Genomic DNA, 15356 nt, shown 5'->3' with positions numbered 1-15356 from the left:
AAATCACTTCCTGCCTGGTTTTGAATATATAGATTTAATACTGACTTGAGCTTGTACAACTCAGGGAAGAAGTGATGACAAGAACTGTGGAGTAGGTTGTCAAAGTATAAAAACTTTGGCTTGTGTTGCTCAGTGTTGTTATCACACACATGGAGTATGTGTCAGAAAACAGTGCAATAATGAGGGTTATAAAGAATAGGTTGAAGAACAAAGGTTGGATAAGATAACAGCAGTAAAATTCTATTATACCATTATAGGACTAACATTGGATTAAGTAAACCTGACCTTATAGTAAAGAGATGAGTTAGTCATTATTGCCATAAAATTGCAGGTGCTAGATAACCACTCACTACTCTCCATCATGAGAAAGTTGCCTGCTATGCTGAAAACCAAGACTTGGTATAGCCACTTCAGGAACCACATCTTACAAAAATTTACCTCTGTAACCATATCCTTAAAAGGTGTATGAGATCAGCAGAGTTATATGGACTTACTAAGCTTTGGACTCACTTGTGCTGATTTCAAGATACTCTCTTTGCATGTCTTGCACGGTATGCTGCTGTCATGGAGGACTTAGCAGAGAATGATTTCTAAAATCATTCTCTGCTAAGAATGATTTTGGAATCTAAAATCCCTAAGTCTGAAGTTGGATATTACAGGATATTATTGGGAGCCTAAACCTCTTCTGGTCCTGCATGTGGGACCATCATGTGTAGCACTGTTTTCAGTGTTAAAAAAAAAAAAAAAAAAAAAATGAAACATGCCAATAAACATTTTAGGCCTTGAGTAGTACTTTACTGGGGAATACTGGGGAATAGATGTCATCTACCACCTAGAGTTCTATTTGGCATTTCTTCCACGGTTGTCTTTGTGGAAACAGGAAGAAGGCAGGTTGACTTGGCTGGAAGAGGCTATATATTGTGCATCACAATATAGTTCATCCACCTACACACACACAAAATTTATCAATTTTTTACTGTCAGGTTGATTTTTTTGGTGTTCCAATTTTATCTTTGCAAACATAAAACCAACCTTGAACTCATTTGATAGCAGTTAAATGTGCTATATAAGGATTATTTAGATTATGAATCTAAATAATCCTTGAGTTTATGGCATTGGATAGTTTCTAACAGAAGGCCAGTAATAATACTAGAAGCCTAAATTTTATTCCCACTGCCTTTTCATAGTCCCAAACTACATAACTGCTTGTTAAAATTTATATAGAAAAATAATTTTTGTTAGCACATTCATTATTATAAACAAAGCACTCTTCTTTATGAGATTGATATGCAAGCAGTCTGTTTAAATAAATTCTTGTTAAGTTTAAAATTACAGATGCAGGCAAATACTTTGAGTACTGTTTTCAAAAGATCTTCAGGTATCCTATTTCCTATATCTTAAACTTAGCAAAAACAATAAAATATGCTTTGTGTGTTGTCTTTCTTAAATATTTAGTACATCTTTTTAAAAATAAGCATATTTAGAATGCAATCCTTGAATAAATAAATTTTACAAAAAAAATCCTATATTTGGATAAACTACTCATCCACAGAGGATGTCCGTGTAGTTTTGCAGTGCCACCTGCTAATAAAGACAACTGAGTTCATGTTGAATCTGTGAGAGGAAGTGTAAAATAATGTGTTATGTTATATTTTGAGTTAGCTGTTAATTATTTTTCTTCATATATCTATGTTGTGCCTTTTGTATTATTTTTTTCTTTTGTCCTTATCTTGTGTCTACTTTACTTCTACTCTGTTAAATCTTTCTATTAAGTACTCTTTACCTTGGTCTAATTTAAGCCGATTAATTTAGTCCCCTCTTGTAATCCTTTATACTTCTTACAAGTGTTAGCACTGTTAGTGAAAGGCCTCTGAAACAGGCAATTCACAGTCACAGTTAACAATCTCCCACACTATGTAATTCAGGGAAATTTATATTATTTTTCGACTGTGCCACCCTGAATTAATTTTATATCATGAGAAGATTTGTTATAACATTTGTAGAATAGATTACTAGATTACTCTCTAAAATAATTACTTAAATAGTTAGTCGTGGCAATTTCTCTAATTTAAGCACACAGGTTTGTTATTTTTGTGAGACAGTGCATTGGTCAAAGATCAGGCGATAATTTTAATCTTAGGCAACTTTACAATATTAAACAATTTCTCTCTGATACCTATCTTGAGCTCAAATTTTAACCTTACAAATTAGACCTACTATTCACAATACTTAAATAACTTATCTTGCAAATCTAGGCAATTACTGGCTGTTACAATCTATATCTTTGGCTAACATTCTTTTCAGTATATATACTAGGTAATTCTCAGCCTCAATTATTTCTTATCGTGATTTATACAGCTATTTTAACAAAGCTACGTTCAGTGGACATACGATTCTCAATCACTATCTCAGCATTGATACAATAGAATTTATGCACAAATTCATAGAAACAAATACAGTCCTACCAGCTTTGAAGATTTGTGGCGGTCCTGTTGGCTGCTTTCCTCAGTCCTATTTCCTAGCCTTTGCTGAACGGCTTTTGGCGGTCATCCTGATGTAGTCCTCTTCCAGGATTCGTAGCATAGCTCACTATCGGATCTGGATCTACTGTTGGCGCAGCATATCTGGTCACACATGGCACATTCCGCTACTGAAAATACATTTCCATAGAATGATCTGCCCCTCCCCTCCTGGTTTTCCCCGTGCCTAGGGGTCACGATCCGATGAAATACGGAAGTCTGAGCCAGCCAGCGAACTGCAGCAAGACGAAAAACTCCCCCTCCTCTTTTAGAGGTTCTCAAGACCTCTTTTATATGATTCCAAGGTTCCTTGTTTTAAGGTCGGAGATCCCTGAATCTTCTGTAAACAACTGACATCACTGATGTCTTGACCTTCAGTTTTGGCAGCAAAATCTCCACATTTGAATGACCTTCAATACCTTTGTTCACTATCAAGTTGCTAACATAATCTTGTCTAATCCTCTTAACTTGGGGCAGAATTACTTTTACATTCTGTTACCCCTTACAACTTCACATCTGAACTTAATATTAACTCAACTTAATGTATAATTCTAACCTTTACAATATTGTATAATTTATGAACAGTTCTATTTCATTCTTTAGTCAGTTACCTTTACAAATTTACAATCAGTATTTCACTGTTAATATACAGTAATGTACATTTTGTTCCTTTCACATGATTTGTGACCTCTGTAAAATTGATGTCAGAAATTTTTAATAAAATTTCACCACATCGAATTTTATAGAAAATCTTGATTATGGCTTTTTTTTAAGGTAGGGCTAAATTAGCCAGTCTTAAATGAAGATGAAAGTATTTTTCTTCCGACAACTTTTTTTTCCCTCCTGTAAGCTAAGGAAATAAAACGGATGCATTTGAAACATACCAAGAGACAGTGAGGATTGGGTAAACCACCCTATTCTATTATAATCAGGTTAATGATCAAATCCATGTTAATAATTCCTCAATCTCTTGAACCTTACTTTGAAATTCATGAATGATGATAAATTTCTTTATTGATTTTCTTCACTTAATTACAGAATAATGATTGATATATAATAATATTATTAATCCAGTAATTATTATATAATTTTTCAGGTTTTGACATAGGATGTGTATCAGAATACAGGTACCAGAGAATGTGCAGTGTACAGACCCAGTTACAAGAAGCCATCACCTATCTCAGGAATACCCATAAGACTAATGTTGAATGGGGTAATATGTTATCCATAGGAAGGCTTACCAGCTGTAATCAGAAGTCGTAAGTATGACACACACACGCAGTGTGGCAAAAAAAAATAATAGGACTGAATTCAAATAAGCTGGAATATGGTCCCTCAGTGGACCAAATATGCTTGTTACAGTATTCATCAAGCATCAGGAGATTTGGAAACTCGTCTGCTGTGATGTTATTTAGTTCACCTGTCATGTTGTTTGGAATGTCGCAAATATTAAATCAGCATCCTTTGAATTGTAGTTTCAGCTTGTTGGGGGGAAGGGGGCAATCTTTTGCAGCCAGACCAAAAAAATAAAGAGGGATTGAGGACTACAACCTGCTTGTGAGCAAGGAGGTTGTAGTATTTTAATATTGTCATGCACCTGCTCACAGAAACAGCTGTTCTTGTTTGGAACCAACCAGGTGGTTCCAAACAAGACTTACACTTGATTCTCACTGACACACATTCTTATTGATTGTCCTCAATTGATATGATTACCACAGCTTTGATGCACAATTTATGGAATTTTTTTTCATCTTGAAATTACTAATTGCCCTTTATTTTTTTAGTCTTAGAATCTTACTGGAAGTACCAGATGTTTTCACCAGTAATAATTTGTTTAGTAAACCAGCTTCACAAACATCCAGTCACTTGAGTTTGAACTTATCACGTAAATACTGTAGAAGAACAGACCTTGTGAATTTTTCTTTTTCCCAAGTTTGTGGTAATTTTATTATGGACATTATCACTTGCAGGACATTATATTTTTTGTATCACCAGATACAAAAAAAAAAAAAAAAAAAAAAAAAAAAACCACTTTGCCCACTAATTCCATGTTGCAGATTGTTTTCAATCGTCCACTTCAAAGATTGCTCACCACATTCTCTCTGCCACTTTCAAAATGCTTAAACCATTGGGACAGAACATCTCCATGAGCTGTTTATAACATTCACGACATGTTTGCATTATTCGCGGCAACATGTGTAGGTATTGCCAAGAATATGTTTTGTTTTGTTTTGTTTTTTGTTTTAATATTTAGAGCCTTCTTTGATAGTTTTTTAAATCCATCATGGAATCAGAATGTGTTTTTGAATCAATTGATTAATTGTGTGCATAGTAGAGGTTTTTTTTTTATTATAGTTATTATATATATATATATATATATATATATATTGCTTAAAGTATGGGTGGTATAACAGTGAGAGCAGTGAGTCCTGTGTTTGTATTCAATATGAAAGATGTCTCAGGGTAGCATGTAGAATGCATGTGTTGGCAAATATCAAAAATGTCTTGATTTTTATGATTGAGGAATATGAGGTGTTGAATTATTGAAATTGCAAATCACAGAGCAGACTGGCTGGTGTTGGTGTATGTAGTGATGCATGCTAGTAGGAATGCAACAATCATTGGAGGTATTCAAATACAAGTTAAAATCATAATGGTGTGAAAGACACTGATAACAGTGAATAAAATGAGAAAGTGTGAGAAGGGTGACAAGAAAGTAATATCAATAATAATAATAAAAGTGCACCATTATATGGGAAATTTCAAGACTTTGACAAGCCCCATACTGGAATTTTAAAGCTTTTCGCATATAGTAGGAAGGGTAAAAAAGGGGAATGGACATTGAGAAAGTAAAGAAAGGCACATGACAGCAGAAATAAATGAGAAAGGGATAGGATGATATACAGTGGTTTCTTGAGTAGAGGTGTGTTAGATAAATGGACAAAAAACATATTTCCTGGATTGAAGATTCATAATATGACCAAGCTAAAGACAAGTAGAATGGGTTGATGAAATGATTTTATAAAGAGATAAGCATCAGTATAATATGATTGAATGAGAAAGCTATTCAACTGGAATTTTTTTTAAACTTTTTTTTACAGAACATTTATTTTTAGCAAGATTCTTATCTTTCTAGATGAGGATCTCATCCTATTTTGAATGTTCTGTACTCTGTTATAACCTGAACTATTATTATTTATTATTATTATTTTATGGCATCTCCATGAAGTCTGGAAACTAATCATTGGAGACTGAAATCAACCATTGCATGCAAATCCTATCTTTAAAAAAAATCTGGTCCACACATCCCTACTAACCACACTAGTACACAACTTCCACAGATAGCCTCTAGTTCTCTGACTATTTGTCATATATTGAAAAATTTCACTTGCATCAATTTTATAAAATCCCTTTAATATCTTCAAAGTTTCTATCATGTCCCCTCTTTTCTGCCCATCAACGGAACTTTGTAGCCTACAAACTTTCAACATATCCTCATATGGAGTATTCCACAGACCTGTCAACATCTTAGTTACTCATCTCTGAATCTTCTCTACCAGCACCTGGTCCCCCAAGAAACTCAGGTGACCAAATCTGTGAATATGTGATCAAATCATAGCCTTATAAAGAGGAATAATAACTTCCCTCTTTACTTGTTAGCTTGTTTTTCAACATCCAAGTATCCTTTGAGCTATTTTAGCAACTTTTGCAATGTTCCCTCTAACTTCAACTCTCTGTCCACCATTATCCCCAAGTCCCTAGCCTCATCAATTTCCTGTAAACCAATACCATCAATGTCATACACCATGCAACCTTTTCAACCCGAAGTGCATAACCTTACATTTTGCAACATTAAATTGACAGTTGTTATCGTTTACCCACAATGCCAATTTATTTAAATCATCCTGTAGGATATCTACATCATCAGTAAACAACTGAATAGCCCTCTTAAATCTTTCCCAATGTCATTGATATATAAATTAAAGAGTAGTGACTCTAATACCGAACCCTGAGGTACTCCACTAGTCACCATCATTCTCTTAGACTCCACTCCACCTTATACTACTCTCTGGTGTTTGTCCATCAGCTAAATACATCTGCATGGTTGCATAAAAGTGTGGATGCATATGTTAAACGAAGTGGTAGAAATTATGAGCATAAAAAAGAGAAAGAGAAGGATAATTTGTTAGGGATGATCCAGAAAATTCAGGACTACTTTGGTTAAGAAAGGAAAGTGTAAACTGTGGAGGGTGGGGGGGTTAAGGAATCAACTTAGTGACTTGCATGCATATACGCTAATGTTGGGACCATCAAGAATAAAGCTGAGGATTCTTTGCATTGGTAGATATAGTATGACCAAAATTTCTTGGCATTCGTGAGAACTGACTAACAGAAGAAGAAATTGTTAAAGGAATAGAATGTAATGGGTTTGGTATATTCAGGTATGATAAGACAAAATAGAAGGGTGGAGGAGTACTATTAATGATTGCAATGGAATTATCCAACCAGAATAAAGCTCTCCAATGGTGATGGTAGCAAGATCAATACAGGAGATGGGTTTGAGACTATTTGGTGTGAGAAAGAGGTTAATGGGGAAAAAATGCATATTTGGATACTACTACTACAGACTAGAATCATCTGAAGAGGACTTGTGAACTGCATAGACAGAAATCTTATGGATACAAAGAAGACTATCATTATGAAGGATTTCAACTAAGGATATAGACTGGTGGGAAGATAAAGCATCCAAGTTCACTATACTGTTTCTCTCAAGACTATAGTATATAGAGATGCTCAGGGATAATTTACCACAAGCAACATCTGATGAAAAGAACTCACAGTGCAAGAACATTAGGTGTAGTAATAGTACCTGTGAATTTTTCTATGAATGATTTGACTTTTATGCCTCCTTTTGATTAGAGTGATCTCATGCATTCACATCTTGAGAGGTGACAATGCATTTGAGATCTCTGAATAAGAAGAGGCATATGTGGAATTATAATGCAGGTAATTATAATAAATTCAGAAGGCAGCTTGAACCAGTGGCTTGTCATGAGAAACTATATGGTGATGGGATCAACATTGTATGAGCAGTATTCAAAGCATGTTTCAACGGAAACAATATCTGACTGTATCCCCAGGGTTAGAAAAAAAATCCGTGAAATGTATAACACTTTAAAGCAAGAGCTGCATTAAAACAAAAAAGAATAACTATATCCGGTATCATCAAAAGAGTGATGGTGAAGCTCAGGAACAGTGTAATGAACAGGCTGAGAAGATGGGGAGGAATGAGGGAGGCCAAATAATATTATGAAAAGAAGTTAGTCAAATAAGTCATATGAAATTCAAGAGAATATTAGTGAATCATTGAGTATGTTCAAGGAGAGAGAGAGAGAGATGTGATAGGTATAGAAGTACGAGTGGCTAAAATAGCTCTCTCTCTCTCTTGATTGGTTCTCCTGGAAGAGCATATATAATGATATTAATAATATCAATTAGCCTTTCAAATCTGAAAAATTAAAGAAATTCTAGGTGGTAGATGTCTTTCATCACCCAGTGAAATACCACCACTTCGCTTATTAGAGACCTGAAGTGGCTGCAGCCATGTTCTGGTTTCTGTCCCATTTCCCCACTCTTCCCACATTCAGTTAAGAGTGAAAAACCAGTGACTCAGTGACATACCAGTCTCGTTGTAGGGGACCAGGACTCTACCCTATTCGAGCGTACAGCAGTGAAAGGGTTCTGCAGGCTGGCCGCTGGATAGTACATGGGACCAAACCAGTTAATAACAAATCTGAAGGCTTCCCGATCAGCCGGTGTCAAATCCTGCAGCCACTTATTTTGCCAGTTCATGACCGGAGGAAGACCCAATACTGTGACTGCAGGGCGAACTGTCGAGGCCACATATGGAGAGGAGACTGGGTTCCCTGTGTGCATTTGCAAGTCTGCCACCTCTCACTGCATGCCCCACTTCCTCTTTATTTCTTTCTCACAAAATACAATGAACCACAACCCAAAGAAATATGATTTTACTGTGGATCCTAAAAATTCTCCCACAAAAAAATTGTTAAAAAAAACTCATAAAAAATGACAAAAAATCCAACATATAAAACATCAAGAATCTAACTAAACAACCCATCAATATTAATTCTTACCAAAAAAAAATTTTCCACATCCACTTCACCAACATCTGAGGTGAAACAGCAATAAACAATGTGCACTGCCACCTACAATCATCTAAACCAGAAGTACTATTCCTATCAGAACCCCAACTAAAAGAATCATCACCGAGTCCAAGTCAGACTTTGAAAGAGCCAAATGGCAGTCGCTCCTTCTGGACAATCTTGTAAACTTCATTGCCACCAAAACTCAGTCCTGTCTGATCTTTCACAAGAGAGAACTCACATTCTTCCCCCTTGCCTTTAATAATACTGAGATATCCAAACGCGATCAGATTTTTCTACTTGGACTGACCTGCACTTTTGATCTTTCCTGTCACAACCACATTTCCACTATAGCTTCTGCAGCCATCAAAACACTTGGTGTACTTTTTCGCACAAGACTGCTTCACACCTTTACAGCTGCTAACTCTATACAAAGCTTAAATCTGCCCAGCCATGGAATATTGAACCCATGTTTAGGGTGGAGCACCAAAATCCTCTCTATGATTGCTCAATTCTATCCAGAAGAGGGCAGTCTGACTAATTAATGATTTTTCAGAGCCTCCGTATCTCAGTCAGTATAGCCAAAGCCCTTTGGTAAGAAAGACCAGGGTTCGATTCCTGTCAGTTACTTGAGGAACCTTTATCTGGTCTCTTTTGACTAAAGGCGAGTTAGCCAGTCTTATACAGAGGTAAGGGGTTTTTTTCACTCAGAAACTCAGGCTTTTCGTCCCATAAACACACACAGATTACAGTGAGGAATACTTAAGAAATGGTCCCTCCCAACCATAGGCCTGATTCATCAGCTATGCCAGTCCTGAGCCCGGATAAAATGGGGGGGTTTGAGATGCCGCCATACCTCCCACATAAAAGAGACCCACAGTTGTTTTATCATCATATGAAATAAAAAAAAAATGATCTCTCTCTCTCTCTCACTCAGTTCAGTCCCTCTCTCACAGACATTCAGTTTCTGCCTTGTGCCTCTTCTACAGATATTTTCATGGAATGGAAATTGCTCTGCTGAATTGGCCACTATTATTCCTCTACCCTCCTCCTAAATCATTAAAACAAAAGCAACTGCTAACCAACACCTTTGCAGTCCATCTTGAAACTCACTGGACCAACTTCATTGCCTCCTCCTTCATGCCATCTACTTCTGCCCTTGAGAACAGTCTTCCCCAAATATTACTACACTTAGCTGTTCAAGCAAAATGTGAACAGATTCCTCCTTTCTTCTGTTCTTTTTACTCACACATGGCACTAATGTGCTGTAGGTCTTGAGCCTTTCATGTGTGGATCAGATTAAAAACAAAAAAACTTCAGTACTGAGCTTCAGTGAGAGTTAGGCACCATAGCAAATAAGTTTTACTGTCTTGTATACCGCCTCCCATCTAAGAAGTTTATTCTCATGCTGAATTGTCATTGAGCGTTATGTATTTTCCTTCTGTTCTCTGATTCTTATTACCTGAATAAATCTTTAGGATCCCACTGTTCAGGTTGGATTAGATTTATATAATATTTCATTTAATATCATTTTGTTTTTCTCTTCCTACTTAATCAGGTAATTAAATCTTGCATCTTTTTAATTTCTGCTAATTTAGTATGCTTGTAGTTTTAAAAGTTGAGGGGAGAGGGATCAAAAATGAATTTTCATATTCTATTCCATTTGTATTTCATTCTACTGAGAATTCAAAATCTAGATGGAAGATGAATATTAGATGGAATTCAGGTAATGATTGGTGTACGAAGTGCTGAGGAGGTTAGATGTTAATAAGACGGTGAGTTTAGATCATTGCTGTGTCTAACTGGCAACCTGCAGAATGAAATTTTGTGGCAATCAAATGAAGAATAAACCAAATAACCACTTGATTGTAACTTTTATATGATTATATGTTTCAAATGCTGTACACAATGTGCTCTTATGCTGTAGTTATTTTAAGCAAAATGCACACTTTTATACAAATGAAAGAAGTTACAAGGTTATATTTTCATTAATAAATTTAGTTAATTATATTTATATCTAACAAAAACTGTAGAGGCATTTGTAATTGCCTTGATTTCTGTTTCTAAAAGAATAGCAAGGCAAAGAAACCATTCTATGCTGGAAAGTTAGTTTAAAATTGTGCTATTTGACATGGCTAAAGCTTTTGGGGAAGACAGACTAACTGATAGGCTGCCATGTAGCAGAGATGGACAAACTGGTAAACTAGAAAAATCAATTCAGGACTGCTCTTATTTTTATAAGAGCAGTCTGCTTTTATAAGTGCTCTTATTTTTATAAGTGGCTTTCGTCCTGGTAGAAACACAACTGACCAAATCTTCACTTTAAGGCAAGTCTTCGAGAAATCTTGGGAATATGCCAAGAATGTCTACACATGTTTTGTGGACTTTGAGAAGGCATATGACTGTGTTCCTCGGGATAAACTTTGGCAAGTAGTAGAGGAGTATGGAGTGGATGGCCATCTATTAGCTGCCATCAAGTCCCTGTATGAATGCCCGGAGTTTTGCGTCAGGGTAAACAGCACAAAGTCTGAACCTTTCACAGTCTCTGTTGGCCTCTGCCAAGGGTGTGTTCTGTCACCCCTCCTTTTCATAATATTTATGGACTGGATTGATAGGCACAGCCAAAGCAGTGAGTGTGTCAGAATTGGAAGATGTAGCATTGGACATCTGCTTTTTGCAGATGACCTAGTTCTGCTTAGCTTTTCCACAGATGACCTCCAGTGGACCCTGGATAGGTTTGTAGCTGTTTGTGCAGAAGCTGGAATGAAGATCAGTGTAGCCAAAACTGAAACAATTTGTGGTCTCAAGACAACCATCCCAGTGCACTCTACCTGTGAGTGGAGTCCCACTGAGGCAGGTGGAAAAGTTTAAATACCTTGGATCCATATTCACGAGTGATGGAAAGTGGGACGTAGAGCTAGATACTCAGATTGGCTCAGCAAGCGCAATATTGCAGGAGCTTGGCCATTCGGTAGTATTGAAGCAGGAGTTAAGCCAGAAGGCAAAGCTGGCTGTCTTCAATACAGTCTATGTCCCCATCCTCACCTATGGTCATTAGAGTTGGGTAATGACTGAAAGAATGCAGACACGAATCTAAGCGACTGAAATGAGGTTCCTTCAAGGGGTTGTAGGGCTGACAAGGCTCGACAGAGCCAGAAGCTCTGCAATTCAGGAACCCCTCAATACTCAACTGTTGCTTCTCCGTGTTGAGAGATCACAGTTACATTGGTACGGGCAACTGGTCAGAATGCCACAAAAAAGGCTCCCCCCAGCAGGCCCTCTTTGCCAAGCCAGAGGGTGGGAGGCCACATGGAAGGCCAAGGACTCGCTGGATAGATTATATCCAAAACCTTGGGTGGACACATTTGGGAGTTCCACCAGAACACCTGAGCTTGGTGGTAGAGGACCGTGACCATTGGAAGTTCCTCTTGCAGCTGCTGCCCCCACAACCCAATTAGGAAAGGTGGGCCTTGAAGATGTATATATGTATGTATGTATTTTTTTGACATTATATGAGTTTAATACTAGCCAAATGCTAATATGTATTAGAAACAGTAGATAACTTTAATTGATCTGAGGAGCTTTTAAAGAAGCTGTGAGGCCAAGAGTGATAGAGGATCAGTTGTTTCTTGATGTTTATTTATGAATTACATTGTTGTCATTTCCTTTCCCAAAGACTTAGGTTTTTGGTGTGGATAGTTAAGTAAGGGTTTCTATTTTAAAGGTAATAAATGCAAGCTTTTGCATTTTAGAATGTACAAGTGTAAGGCTGTCTTTTGTATTGGTGGACATCAATTCAGGAAGTGAATTAGATTTAGGATTTGTGGTTGTCATTAGGAGATGTCAGCAGAGACATCTAATTTGGACATCACATTGCAAGATGTGAAGATGAAGAGTATTTTGCTGCTATGATTAAGAGGACACCTGGCAATTAAAGATAAGGGGCTAGTCCCACTGTACAGATCCTTGATCAGACCACATGTAAATCAGTGTCTGCAAGTTTGGTCACCTACATTTCACTGTCATAAGGAAACTCTACAAGAAGTCAAGGAAGTATCAGTTCTCTGGAGTGTTGGTTAAGAAAAGTGGTTGAGGAAATGTAAATTATAGAGCTTAGTGGACAGAGAGCTTAATGGAGAGATGATATGACAATGGGGTTTTACCCTATTAATCTGAAGAAGATTATACAGAGAGTTGTAGAATAAAAAGGTCATTCCTGTAAGGTGCATAAGAATTTGTTGAACTAGAGAGTGAGAAGTAGATTTTTTACGTGAAAGGGATTTGTTGTGTGTAATACATTACCCGAGTAGTTTGTGAATGCAAAGTGTGAATGAGTTTAAATTACTTTGTAGTAGATATGTTTTTTGGTTGAGTGAGACCTTTGCAATAAGTCTGATAATAAAATGCAATGTATTTCTTAGTGCTTTTCAGGTACTTTCCTATCCTGCTGCTACAATTGAAACAGTATTTCAGATTTTGCCATCAGATATGAGGAAAAATTTTAACATTCAGTTAGCATTGAGATTAAAATGTGAAGGTAATTTTGTTATATTTTTGTTGCATAAATTCACTGAGCTAAGAACTATATTATAAATAAAAAGAAAAAAAAGTATTATTAGTATACTAGTCTTAGGCATTAAAAATGATGAATCAGTTAATATGTTGAATTAAAATATCCATTGTATACATGTGGCATTTTTTAATCCAAAATACATTCCACCTGCTCTAGTAACAGCGAGTAACTCTAGTGCAATGGGTAGTCATGTGTTATGCCACTGAAAAAATTGTCATTTGGGATCGCAGGAATAGTATGTTACACTGAATAGTTTACTTAGATTTCCTGTAGTATTGTGCTAGCATGATTGGTTGTGATTATTCAGTAGTTTGGTATAGTGAGCAAGTTATTGATAATGGTGTTTGCTATAGTGACAGTCAAGTGTACTAACTGTGTAAAAGAACCTGTAAATAAATTAATGGATGCATGTTTATATAATGCTTCAAGGAATTATCTTTGTTATATTATGTTTTTTTACAAGTATTTCCTGAAGTATCGGAGATACTTAAATATCCCTGATCCTTGGATACTTAAAAGAATTAAAAACCAAGAGAACTTGCTTCTTTGAAGAGCAAAGTGACAAAATTGATTTAGAAAGTAGAAAAATTAAAGTTTAGAAAGTAAGAAAATTCAATTAGCATACAGAAAATACTACTAATTTCTGTGAAACTTAGCATTTACACTTAGCAGCTAGACATTAGTATTAATAATTAGTAAACAGTGAGTACTTTGTTTTACATGTGTGAAATCATCTTAAGCTAGTAGAGCATGCATGAACAAGCTAGGTAAATCAGCATATCATAATAGCATTGCGATACATGTTCACAAAGCTGAAATAACAGGGGTCAACAAATTCTATAAAATCATGATAAAAAACTCGGACGACCTTTTCATGAAAATAACAAACCTAACCCTATCCCAAGATGACATCCTCACTTCATTGGGTGCAGCCTCTTTATCCACCAACGTGGATGTCCCCAGAACTTTAGACATCGTACACACACTACTCACAGAAGACCACACCCTACACTCTTGTACTAAACTAATGCCCAACGACATTATTAACCTAATAAAACTAATAATCTCGGCAAACTTCTTCAAGTTCAACAACAACATGTACATTCAAATCTTCGGACTCCCCATGGGCCAAAACATCAGCGGACAACTAGCGGAATTATTCCTAGCACATGTAGAATCACTCCTACTTCACCCTTCTCCCCCCCCCCCGGCATCACATTTTATGGCAGATACGTGGATGATATTCTGTGCATTGAAAATCCTACACACACATCACCACCTTAAAAGCGTCCCTAAACAGTTACAGCAACAGACTAAAATTCACCATAGAAACTGAACAGAACAAATCCATCAATTTCTTAAACTTGACACTAACCAGAACACACAACAAAATAGCCACGAAAGTATACCACAAACCTTCACATATCGGAAACTACCTCCATTTCCACTTATACCATCCATATTCCGTTAAAAAATCTGTCATCTTATCACAATTCATAAATGCGACAAATTTTCAACCCATCAGAGTAATCTAAACGCAGAAATAAAAAAACTAACACAGATCTTCGAAAATTGCAACTATCCTACACAACTAATAAATTATGCAAACAAGACTGCCAAAAACCGCCAAAATAAACTTCCCTACACAAAAAATTATCAAAATACCATACACCCAAAACACATACAAAGCCTACAAATACATCTTCAAACATACTGACTACAAACTGGTATTCACCACAAACCAAAAATTTGTAAATCTCCTAAAACCCACTAAATCTCAGACACAAAAAGAAATATTTGAACACCACAATGTAGTCTATAAATTTCCTTTCCCTGCCAAAAAGACTGTGATATCACCTACACAGGTTCCGCCATCAGGTCTTTATGGGCAAGACTACAAGAACACTTCCACGTTTGTAACATCCCTGTTACAGAACATTTAAATACTAAAATACACAACATCAAAAAGAAAAATGGAATACAAAACACAGGAAAAACGGAAATAGCTGTCCACGCCCTTGAACAAAAACATACCCTGCAGATCGACAAGGCCATCATAGTAGACAGACAAGACAATGAAACAATGCTTAGAATATCAGA

The 15356-nt window shown here is 36.3% G+C and overlaps 1 protein-coding gene across 1 annotated transcript in view; it reads left to right on the top strand.

The window, feature by feature from the left end:
- LOC150107790 (5-taurinomethyluridine-[tRNA] synthase subunit MTO1, mitochondrial) overlaps window positions 1-15356 on the top strand; it is a 309050-nt gene that overhangs the window by 209720 nt on the left and 83974 nt on the right. Inside the window, exons 13-14 of the mRNA XM_090391541.1 lie at window positions 3616-3778; window positions 13105-13220. Coding sequence (XP_090247667.1) covers window positions 3616-3778; window positions 13105-13220 — 279 coding nt within the window. The remainder of the gene's footprint in view (window positions 1-3615; window positions 3779-13104; window positions 13221-15356) is intronic.

Source organism: Typopeltis vanoorti, chromosome 4 (genome assembly GCF_054136105.1).
Source record: "Typopeltis vanoorti isolate ZY-2024b chromosome 4, IOZ_Tvanoo_1.0, whole genome shotgun sequence".
Classification (NCBI taxonomy): Eukaryota; Metazoa; Arthropoda; class Arachnida; order Uropygi; family Thelyphonidae; genus Typopeltis; species Typopeltis vanoorti.
This window is presented reverse-complemented; position numbering and strand designations above follow the sequence as displayed.